Here is a 12,206-nt window from a genome sequence, read left to right on the forward strand (position 1 = left end):
TGCATTTTATGACGTTACTCATATTGGTTCTCCACAGACTTCTAACAATTGATTACCAATTCTAATCGGCACAGCAAGAATATATGTTGTGTGGAACACTGACCTTCGAGTATGGCAGTGTCTACCTTCTGATCTTATCTTATTTGAAACAGGTATGTGATTAGCTATCACACTATTTCTACGTGGGGTTATAAGGTTCTACACAATACACAAATATCCATGACCTCGCTTGGTGCACTGTTATGGTACCCTTCTTCCAGTCTTTTCTGTATTTCCTATGTTACTTACTCACTTATTCCCTTGTATTAGAGCGCTTATATTAGCACTAACTAAATGAAATAAGAAAGAATAAACATGCCTTAAATTGCCGTTATATACTCTCTAAACTGAAATAAGTATGAATGTCACTTATGAATCAGACAAACATGAACTATTTGACTTATTCCTGAAAAATGTCACTTGAGATTACATGTTGCACCTATGCTCACATGAACTTTAAATGTATACGAAAATATGCATGTGATAATCACAACCTTACCCTAGTTGGTGATGGTGATGTATTTGCCTATTGTATTTGGAATACTTTTGGAGTCTGTATCCCTGCTTATTATTTTTATTAACTGTTGTAGCCCTGATGAAGTTGCTAAACCGACGTAACGCGTGTTGGCTACATGAACATTTGAAAAAGATCTACGAATAAAAGATCTCTGCTGAGGCCAAATATTTGGATGACTATATTATTCGAGAGGAACATATTTTCTTCATCTTGTTAATGTCTAATCAGGATTATTACTTAACAGATTTTTTTTCCAGTATATAACATTTTCTTAGTGTGTGCCCAAGGTTTGTTCTTATTACCAACTTACTTGAACTGCTTTCTAATCAAACAATAAACGATGATAGGTGTAACAGCTGCAGCAAAATGTGACAGAGAGAAGACATTCCAATGTATATTCAAGCCAAAGAAAAGATCTATTTAGTTCTAAATTAGATACTTGTTGGCCTTTATTTAAATATTGTTATATTTCTTTCAACTTTATGATCTTAAATAAAAGTAATGTATAAAATACAAGTAATGCCACTAAAACATGGCCGAACAGTAAAAGTGTTAACCATTTTTAGCCCTTCTTATCCATAACAGTTTTTCACTGACAAGTTGCAAATTGTAATTGGTTTTGCTGCTGCACTACGTCAAAAATATGCTATGACATTTTCTGTAAAGGTCATTGCACCTAGTAGTCAGGTAATACAAATAATTTGAACAGAAACATTTGTTTTTAGCATGAATGCCAAAGGTACCAAGAGCCTGGAACACAAACCTTTTGATCTTTTATGGACAAAGTAATTACATTTTACTAAGAACTGAATACGCCTGCAGACAAACACTAAAAAAGATTCAACAAGGACATAAAAGGAAAAAAGGATTTAATCAGAAAATGGAAGATCAAAGTTTATTATTTACTACCTACATACAAAAACATATTGCACATCAAACAACCAAAACAAAAATGTACTCTTCTAAGGACTAACATATTTAGTTTATACAGAATAAACCTTCTGGAAATTTATCATTCAGTAGTTTGGATAATGTCTTTAGTGACATGACTATGTTCAGTTTAGTGTTTAAACTAAAGCTCTGTTTGATTTTAAATACTGTACAGTTTAATAAATAAACCAAACAAATCCTTGTTATAGAACAGTCAATGCCAACATCTTCCAATATCCCTGCAGATGAAAAATTGACAAATTTGTTCCAGTGGTCTGCAGTTGCTTTCCTCTACATACAGCATTTAAAAAACATTTATTAAAACAGACCAGTTTCCAGACTTAACTAATGGAGAAATTACAATTCAGTGCAAAATATTTTAGACTGCATTTCTTTCTTGTTTTCCTCCATGGCGAAGTGGTTGCATATTATTACAAATGTAAGAAAAGCAGCTAATGCTTTCATAAAGATTATGATGTAGGGACAACCCCAACCCCTCCCACCCATTTGCCATATCCTGAAAACAAAATAACAATTCCTATATAGCCAGCATTTTTCAAGTTACATATACTTTCTGAAGGCACATCTGATGATGTATTTAGAACACAGTAGGTGTCAACTTATGTTTAACATAGGATTTTTCAGGATCCCTCCCCTTTCTGTATTCCAAAATGTAGGAACTGAAAGTGCGGTGTAAATCTGGCGATCCTTATTCTATCTTTGGCAAGCTCGTACAAGCACTATTGTAAAATGTAATGCAAAAGAACTGTAAACTAGAACTTCAGTTTATGAAACACCATTAACTATGGCTTCTTGATTGCCTTCATCTTCTTGAAGAGAAGTTGACAGACTTCTTTCGGGTGGAATTGACTGTGGTTTTGAAGTATCAACAGACGCAACCAATGGGCCATTTAATGGCTTGTCAGATGGAACATGTTCTTCTATCACATTCGCCTTAAATATTAAAAGAGAACACATTTTAACATCCAAATATCTAGGAGCAATAATATACATGTGTTATCATGTAAAGTACTCTTCCTGGCTTACACTTTGAAATTGAGGTCAGTATTAAGTTCATATGTTTAAAAAGCAATGAAGAAATCACTGTTCACAAGTGAACAATAACCGCCTTTGCAGAAAGTTCCTTACCTTTTGTTCACCAACACATGTTATTACAAATTCAAAAGCTTGATTTACAAGTACACTGATTTTAACTATTGGCCAGTTAGCCTGAAATGTTAAACAATGAAACTATTAATCATGTCTACTTTGCTGAGCAATGTACAAAAGAGAATTTGCAGCATTCTCAATTAGGCACACCCATATTTTGGTTATCACTACTACTACTTGCCCGGTATGAGTTCGATTCTAGAAGCTGTATGGTAAATAAGACCACAGTATAGGGCTCATCGCACAAAGGTGCACAACATGGTTATTCTTGCCTATACAACTTTAAATGTCAAACTATAGAATTGAAAGAACTCAGTAACATGTATGCTTCTTCAGACATAAGCCCAAGAAAATGTTAGAGGTGTTCATCAAACGTAAAACTTTGAAGATGACAGTGAATGTCAGAAGCCATGAAGAAAACTCGAAAGATTTGCAAGAAACAAGTCTCTGGTTAAACTAAGTCAAGGAACTGTCGAAGCAAAACTCTTAATAGGGAAAGGACGATGAACAAAATTAACTTTAGTCCTGGAGTTTGTGTCCGTACCAAATTACCCCATGTTGATGGCTATGCAGCTCTCTTTCATTAAGCCTTGCAAAAAGAAATGACAGTAGACATCGATTCCAGGGTTTACACGGAACCTATGTGCATCTTTGAGCAAAAAGTTTAACAAGTATATAGAGCAATACTTTATTTTTAAATTAAGTAATACAGGAGTAGTGGCATACCAAGGTTGATATGGGCCCTAAAGCGTGCTCTGCAAAAGAAAAGAAATTGCAAATATGTGATCCTTTAATAATAATTTTAATATAATACATGTAAAAGACAAATGATAGATTGCTACAAATTACGCATATGAACAGCTTATTTGCACATCACCAATATAGTGCCCTTGTAGTTACAATTCAATAATTTCACAGAAAAAGCAAATGATGTTATCTAACAATTTTATAGCAGTTTCACAAACCTGCACTCTAGTTTACACACACACAAAAAAACTTCATTCACGTGGGTATGATCCTTAAAGGATTTGTGGAAATTGGTCAAGGGAGAGAAATATATGGTCCTAGGTATGATTTTCTCGATTATGACTCCCTGGTTTGTTTACATATTCTGTTCATGAACTGAACAGATTTGGCAAGCTTAAGGCTAACAAGAATACCAACACTAGGTATAGTACTGGAAAGTAGAAAAAGTAAGTTACCTTTGGTAACAATATTTTTGGTGGATACTCCATCTACCTGCAGATTCCTCACCTGTTGAATATACCAACGCCTTTGAGTGAAAAATATGGAGCAATATCAATCATATGTAGGGCAGTGCCAGACTCTAATTGGAACCTTATTAACATTTACATATAAATCTAACTGGGAGGTGGGTGGGATCAGCGAGGAAGCTGCAGGTAGCTCATCAACCAGAAACCATTAACCGAAGAAAACTTCTACCTGCAAATTTCTCACCTGTTGAGTAGATTTACAATAGGAGAAGGGCTGATGGATGGTTAGATGAGGAAATCTTGCAGCATAGATTTGCAACTCTGAGTCCAAACAGTAATGTTTGGCAAAGGCTTGCAGAAAAAACTTCCATGTCGCTGCCTTCCAGATGTCTGCAATGGTGACACCTCATGCAAGGGCATAAGACGACAACTTGGCTGTAGTGGAATGGGGCCCTCCAGATTCCCTGAGGTAGTTGCTTTTGGGCAAGCGTATAGCACATTTTAAAGCAGAGGATGATCCAGCAGGATAACGTGTGCTTCGGAACAGCCTTGCCCTTACTCCTGCCACAATAGCCAACTAAGAGATGGTTGTCCGATATGATGTCCGTAGTACACTCAAGATGTGCTGCAAACCACCGTCATCACCTTGATGAAGACTCAGGGTACAGATGTTAAGTCGAACAAAAGTACGGCATATTGAGAGAAGGTTGATTGCACCAAAAACATGGGCACTTCCAATACGATCGCAGGATTGGAATGTGAAATAAGCATCCTGAAAATTGAGTGACACCAACGAGCCTCTATTTCCAACTCCATCAGGACCTGAGCTAGAGTCAGCATATGGAACTTTTCCTGTCTGAGGTAATATTTCAGGATACTGAGGTCTAGGATTCACCACAGTGAGCTATCCTTTTTGGGAACAAAAAAGTATCAAAGGCAGCATCCATGTCCAATTTGCTGGTCTGGCACCAACTCAACTGCGCCTTTCAAAAACAACGCTGCAATCTCCTGCTGCAAGATGGAGATAATCTTCAGACAGGAGAGTAGGAAAGGGGAAGGGACCTCTAGGAAGTGTAGGGCATACTATCTTTCCACTATCTACAGGTCCTACTGGTCCGAAGGAATTGCTTTCCAGCTTGGCTGACAGGACACCTAGACTCCCGCAGGCTCCTGGTGCGCTTGCCTTTCTTAAGGCGCACAGGAGGAGGAGGAAACGTGGCTCTGGGAACCTCAAACTTCACCTCTGGCTCTGCCCCTATATTATAGGACCAAAGGATTGTGTGGCCTTTGCAACTAAAGTTATACAGACTGCTGATGCAAACTTAATTCCCCGGAAAAGCACCAAAAGGGGCAATAATGTCTGCAATGTCGATGAGGCTCTTGGTGTTAGGAGGCCTAGGAATCTGGCCTAGCTTTAAACCTTTCTATGGCAGAACAGCTTACTCTTCTATAAACAAGGGGGAGAGTTAGGACAGTATGTAGGCCGTCCTTGTCCCAAAATAGTAATGAAATATTCAACTGAGATGGTCCACTTAAGAGTGGCTAGGTCAACCCGGTAGAGTCTGGCACCACGTGGGCTTTTAAAAATAACCCTCACACACCAACATGGTTGGGGTCATGCTTCATCATAGGGTCCCCAGCTGGGTAGCCGAATGCTACCCAGCGTTGCTACAACACCTGATTACAATGGAGTGGGTTTTTTGGTTTGTATGTGATGGTGCTTGAAGTGAAGTGAGATTAAAAATACTTCTGGGAAATTCACTTTATTCCCAGTGGCCCAGGGTATATTAAAAAAATGAATGGGGTGGATAATGTGTCAGAACTACTATTTGTGTCTAGATAATCCATTGGTCAACATGTTTCAGCTCACTGTAAAAAGCAAGGAGCTTTCTTCAGGACCTCTCTATGCCACTTGTGGTGAAAAGTGAGTAAAGTGAGTGGTAAAAATCATAACCATGTGTTAATGCATTTTTGCACACACGCTAAGGTGTGCATATCATGCTAGATGGACTAACGGTGTTTCTGGGTCCATCAATTTTAAAATACCTGTGAACAGAAAATGAACAAGACGGTACAACATCTAACATGTATAAAAACAATGGCTTTTGTTTGTAGTTATAAATTCCATTCCTTTATCGCCCAAGTGGTACTAGAAACACTCTGTCACTCATACGTGCATGGCCACTCGTACAAATGCAAAATACACCGCGTTTTCCAGGCATGATTACAACTATAGTGGTCATGCTTGCAATTTTAAAAGGTTTATAGGTGCACTGCACCCTGTCTCAACTGCCACCGTGAAATGTGCGATGTTGGCCGCGGGTTGATGAGCATGCTTGTGGCCATAAGTGGTGAGCATGCCAGTTTCTCTTATTGCGAGTACGTGCAGTGTGAAGTGTCAACTATTGTTAAAAGTTTAAGCGATAGTGACTAATGAACAAGTTACTTACCTTCGGTAACGATATATCTGTAAGAAACATTAGTTAGTGTTAGATTCCTTACCTTAGAATATCCCCAGGCGTCAGTCTGGATCCGGAAACTTTTGCGTAGCAGTACCCCTGCGCGTCGGTAGGCGTCGTCTGCAGGCGTCCCCTGTGGCTCCGCGTCCGTCGTCGGCGTCGTGCACCGTGATGACGTCGCTGGAGTATATAGACGCCGCCTCCGCGCGCTGACGTCAGTTCTTTGTACACAGCTTTTCCGCGCCAGGAGACGCAGAGCCATGAGAGAACCAACACTGGTGCCATGTAAAACTAGGGCCCTGAAAGGGATGTCCTTAACCCTAGGTATCAGTTCGCAGAACGGGGAGGATGGGTGGGTTCGGTAAGGAATCTAACACTAACTAATGTTTCTTACAGATATATCGTTACCGAAGGTAAGTAACTTGTTCATCTGAAAGAAACACGTTAGTGTTAGATTCCTTACCTTAGAATACATACCCCAGCAATACCAACCCCGGTGGTGGGTCTGCGAACCAATACAATACTACACCAGAAAGTCCTGGAGGACAGAACGGCCAAAGAAGCCATCCCTCCGGACTTGACTGTCCAGGCAGTAGTGCCTCGCAAAGGTGTGCAGCGAGGCCCACGTAGCCGCTTGGCAAATGTCCTGCAAGGGGACTCCCCGGCCCAGGGCAGTAGTAGCCGCCGTGGCCCGAGTGGAATGGGCCCTCAGCCCAACAGGAGGCTCCTTCCGAGCCAAAGAGTAGCACGCTTTGATGCAGAGAACGACCCATCGAGAGATGGTTCGTTTACAGACCGCCCGTCCCTTCTTCGCACCCACGTAGCCAACAAACAGTTGGTCATCCACCCGGAACTGGCGTGTGCGATCCATATAAAATGAAAGTGCACGTTTTGGGTCCAGACGATGGAGCCGCTCTTCATCCTTTGAAGGATGCGGAGGCGGGAAGAAGGAAGGGAGGGTGATGGACTGCCCGATGTGAAAGGCCGAAACAACCTTGGGCAGGAAAGAAGGTCTAGTCCTCAGAACCACCTTGTCAGGATGAATAGACAAAGGAGGTTTGACAGAAAGAGCCTGGAGCTCACTCACCCACCTGGCAGAGGTGATGGCAACCAGGAAAGCCGTCTTTAAAGTCAGGAGACGGAGAGGGCAAGAATGAAGGGGCTCAAAGGGAGCACACATCAGAAAGGTCAGAACCAGGTTCAAATCCCACTGAGGCATCACAAACGGAACAGGTGGAAACATGTGAGTGATGCCCTTCAAGGATCGAGTTACAATCGGGGATTTGAACAAAGAAGGCTGATCAGGAAGCCTTAAAAAGGCTGAAAGGGCAGAAAGGTAGCCCTTGATAGTGCCCAGAGCAGAGCCCTGCTGGGCAAGAGAAAGAAGAAACAGAAGAACCTCCGAAAGAGGGGCAGAAAGAGGATCCACAGCCTTTGCTGTGCACCATGCCACAAATCTGTTCCACCAACAGGCGTATACCGACTTAGTGGAGGGACGCCTGGCTGCCAGAATAACCTCACAGACTTCAGGAGGCAAGTCAAATGGCCTCAACTGCCGCCGCTCAATCTCCAAGCATGGAGGTGGAGACTGGACAGGTTCGGGTGGAGGACCGTCCCCTGCTGCTGCGACAGAAGGTCCTCCTGAAGGGGCAGGCGGATCGGGGGACCGACTGACATGCTGAGTAGCTCGGGATACCAGTACCTTCGAGCCCAGTTCGGAGCCACAAGGATAACTTGGGCCCGGTCGCGCCTGATCTTCTTCAGCACTCTGGGCAGAAGTGGTATAGGCGGAAAGGCGTATAACAGACCGCAACTCCACTCGCGCCGAAAGGCGTCGCCGTGCGAGTGCCGTCTTGGAAACTCCAACGCGCAGAACTGATGACATTGCACGTTCTCTTCTGTGGCGAATAGATCTAACCAAGGCTCTCCCCATTGCAGAAAGATGCCTTGCGCCACGTCCGAGTTCAGACGCCATTCGTGATCCATCGAGCACCGACGGCTGAGTTCGTCCGCCCTGGCGTTCAGAGAACCTGCCAGGTGTTGAACCGTCAGAGTCACGCCCTGACGTTCCAGCCATTGCCAGAGGCGCAGAGCCTCCTGGCAAAGGGTCCACGACCCCACTCCGCCCTGTTTGTTGCAGTACCACATGGCGGTGGTGTTGTCGGTGAACACCTGCACTACACTCCCGTTGACAAAGGGGAGGAATGCCTTCAGTGCCAGACGAATCGCCCGCAGCTCCAACAGGTTGATATGGAGCCGGGACTCCGCCGGAGACCAGATGCCTCTGATCTCTGCCTCTCCCAAGTGGCCACCGCAGCCCTGGAGGGACGCGTCCGTCACGACAACGTGCTCCGGTTGGGGAAGGGAGAGGGATCTGCCTCTGACACAATCGCGGTCCGTAAGCCACCACTGCAGTTGTCTCGCAGTGCCCTCCGAGATCAAGACGTGGTCGGACAAGTTGCCCTGATGCTGGGCCCACTGAAACTTCAGGTCCCACTGCAGGGCCCGCATCCGCCACCGGGCGTGATGCACCAGAAGGATGCAGGAAGCCATCAGTCCCAGCAGCCGCAGCGTCAACCTGACCGAAACCCGGGATAGCGGCTGAAAGATGGGAATCAAAGCCTGTATATCCCGGACCCGCCGTTCCGGAGGATAAACCCGAAACTGCGCCGAGTCCAGAACCGCTCCGATGAAAAGGAGCTTTTGAGAGGGACACAGGTGTGATTTCGGCACATTGATGGAGAACCCCAGGTCGTGCAAGAGGTCTGCCGTCATCTGAAGGTGGTGGACGATTGTCTGGGGCGAGCCCGCCTTCAACAACCAGTCGTCTAGGTAGGGGAAGACTGAAACCCCCAACCTGCGCAGATGGGCTGCGACCACCGCCATCACCTTTGTGAACACCCGTGGGGCGCTGGTAAGGCCGAAGGGAAGCACGATAAACCGAAAGTGCTCCTGGCCTACCGTGAACCGCAGGTAACGCCGGTGGGCCGGCAGGACGGGGATGTGAAAATAGGCATCCTGCAAGTCCAACGCTACCATCCAGTCTTATGGGTCTAGAGCAGCCAAGACCTGAGCTAACGTCAACATCTTGAACTTCTCCTTCCGGAGGAAGCCGTTGACGTTCCTTAGATCCAAGATAGGACGTAGGCCCCCCTTGTCCTTCTTGGGTACCAGAAAGTAGTGGGAATAGCAACCACGCCCTACTTCTGGCCCAGGAACGCGCTCGATGGCCCCCTTGGCCAAGAGGGCCGTAACTTCCTCCTGCAGAAGTGTCAAGTGGTCCCCCGACACACGGTGGTTCTGCGGTGGCATGGCTGGAGGAGTGGCCTCGAAGGGGAGGGAGTAGCCCCTTCGGACGATTTGCAGCACCCACCTGTCCGAAGTGATCGTGCGCCAGTGAGCGTGGTGATGGCAAACCCTGCCACCCACTGGCGTCACATGGGGCCGAAAGCACGGACTAGGAGGATTTTGAGGCAGATGCTGCGGGGGGAGGTGTGGTCTGACCCCGCCGTTGTCCCCGACCGCCACCACGGCGGTTTCCACGGCCGCCACCGCGTTGAAAGGATTGTTGCGGCGCGTGGCTGGCAGCACGTGTGGGGGCGCCCCTTCCTTGGCCACGAAAGGGACGAAACGAACCCGGTTGCTGACGCTGGGTCGAGAGACCCAAGGACTTGGCCGTGACCCTGGAGTCCTTGAAGCGTTCCAGCGCGTGGTCCGCCTTGTCACCGAACAGGTGACAGCCATCGAACAGCATGTCCATCAATGTATTTTGGACATCTGCCGAAAAGTTGGCGGATCTCAGCCAGGCGTGGCGACGAATCGCCACCGTCGTTGACATAGCTCTGCCCAGCGAGTCGGTCGTATCAAGACCACACCGTATCGAATATTTCGCTGCATCTCGGCCCTCAGCCACAGCCTGACCGAGTTTTGCCCGCACCTCTATGGGGCATTCTGGCAGCAGTTCCGCGACCGTATCCCACACCGAGTGGGTGTAGCGGCCCAAGAGGCAAGCGGTGTTGCAAGACCGCAGGCCCAAACTAATGGACGAGAAGACCTTCTTGCCAAACTGGTCATACCTCTTGGATTCCCGGTCGGGCGGGGCCGACGGGAATGCGGACTGGGAGGTCGAGGCCTGGATCACCAGACTCTCAGGAGTGGGGTGGGTAGACAGGAACTTGGGGTCGCCTGGCCACGTTCCGATCAACAGGCGCACCTGAAGCGGGCCTGGACCACGTGCCCAGCAGAACGTCTGACAAGGCTTCATTAAACGGCAGCAGTGGCTCCTGTGGGCATGACTGCGGTTTGAAGACCTCAGTGAGGATGTTAGGCCTCACGGCCGCGACGGGGAGCTCAAGGTGTAAGGCCTTGGCAGCCCTCATCAGCACCACTGAATATGCAGCTCCCTCCACCGATGCCACGGAAGGAGGAGAGATCAAACCAGGGTTAGGAGAGTCGTCCAGACCACTGGCATCCCCCAAGTCACCTGTCCAGTCCGGGTCATACTGGCACTCGCGTGACAGAGGGTCCTCGGACCCCTCCCAACCTTCACCGAACTCTTCATCTTCTCCGTATTCGGAGTCAACGATGTAGACCGGCTCCTCGGGGTTCATGGGCCCCACCGGCGCCGAGCCCGGCGTCGAGCGACGCCGGTCCGACTCAGCGTCCGGCGTCGGGGAAGGTAAGGGGACTGCGCCGCCCGGAGCCGGCGTCGGAGCCCCGTTGCCGGCCGGAGCCGGCACCGGAGAACCGGCGCCGCGCGGGGACGGCGTCGGGGGTAACCCCGATGGTAACGGCGCCGGAGAGGCCGGAAGACCAGCCGGCGCCGATCCCGAAGGCCCTTGCGGCGCCGGGGTCGGAGCCGTCGGCGGCGCCGGGGCCGGAGCACCCGACGGCGCCGAGGCAGGGACACCCGAACCGCTAGGGCCCCCAGATGGTGGCACTGGGCCCGAAGGCACCGTAGGCCCCGTCGGAGAACCGAGCGCCCTCATGGCCATGAGGAACGCCTCGATCTCCTCAGGCGTCGCGCCGTGCCCAGGGACCGGAGGGTATGAGGCAGGCCGCGCCGGCGACTCTCGCGGAGCCGCGGGGTTGGGGTCACCCGAGCCCCCGGCCGCATCGCGCGAGCGTCGGGGGGAGTCGGGGGTACGATGACGACGCCCCGACTTCTTGTGCTTCTTACCTGATGAGCCCGACGAGTGGTGTCGACTTCCGGAACGCTCGGCGCAGCTCCGCGACCGCTCCCTCGAACGCTCTCTCGACCTCCGGCCGGACCAGGACCGCTCCCGGTCCCGACGTGGGGCCGACACCCGGAGCTCCAGTAGCTTGCGGGACCGCTCCCGCCTAGCCTTGTTGGTGAGGGCCCGGCAGTCGACGCAGGAGTCCACGTCGTGGTCGGGGCCCAGACACCGGAGACAGAGGCGGTGATGGTCCGTGACCGACATCGTGCGCTCACAGTCATCACAGTGCTTGAACCCAGGCATCCTATCAGGCACAAGAGTGAAATAACAATTCGAAAAACTTGGTCAAAGACCGGAGTACTGCTCTTCAGATCTGCGTCCACTGGCGCGGAAAAAAGAAGAACTGACGTCAGCGCGCGGAGGCGGCGTCTATATACTCCAGCGACGTCATCACGGCGCACGACGCCGACGACGGACGCGGAGCCGCAGGGGACGCCTGCAGACGACGCCTACCGACGCGCAGGGGTACTGCTACGCAAAGGTTTCCGGATCCAGACTGACGCCTGGGGATATTCTAAGGTAAGGAATCTAACACTAACGTGTTTCTTTCAGATAATATCGGTTGCAAAGCTGCTCGTGTTTGTTATTAGCAAGCACGCTGCGCGTGCTATGTAATGCCGGCTTTCATTCATGAAACAGA

General features: G+C 48.5%; 1 protein-coding gene across 4 annotated transcripts in view; it reads right to left on the minus strand.

Annotated features, from left to right (window-relative positions):
- Window positions 1-1,408: 1,408 nt before the first annotated feature.
- The window catches only part of FXR1 (FMR1 autosomal homolog 1), a 290,993-nt gene continuing 280,195 nt past the window's right edge, over window positions 1,409-12,206 (minus strand). For all 4 annotated transcript variants that reach the window (XM_086944361.1, XM_086944363.1, XM_086944362.1 and 1 more), the window contains one exon: window positions 1,409-2,440. In XM_086944361.1, the coding sequence (XP_086800487.1) occupies window positions 2,273-2,440 (168 nt within the window). In that variant the 3' untranslated portion in view covers window positions 1,409-2,272. The remainder of the gene's footprint in view (window positions 2,441-12,206) is intronic.

The sequence above is a fragment of the Lissotriton vulgaris genome, chromosome 11 (genome assembly GCF_964263255.1).
Source record: "Lissotriton vulgaris chromosome 11, aLisVul1.2, whole genome shotgun sequence".
Lineage (NCBI taxonomy): Eukaryota > Metazoa > Chordata > Amphibia > Caudata > Salamandridae > Lissotriton > Lissotriton vulgaris.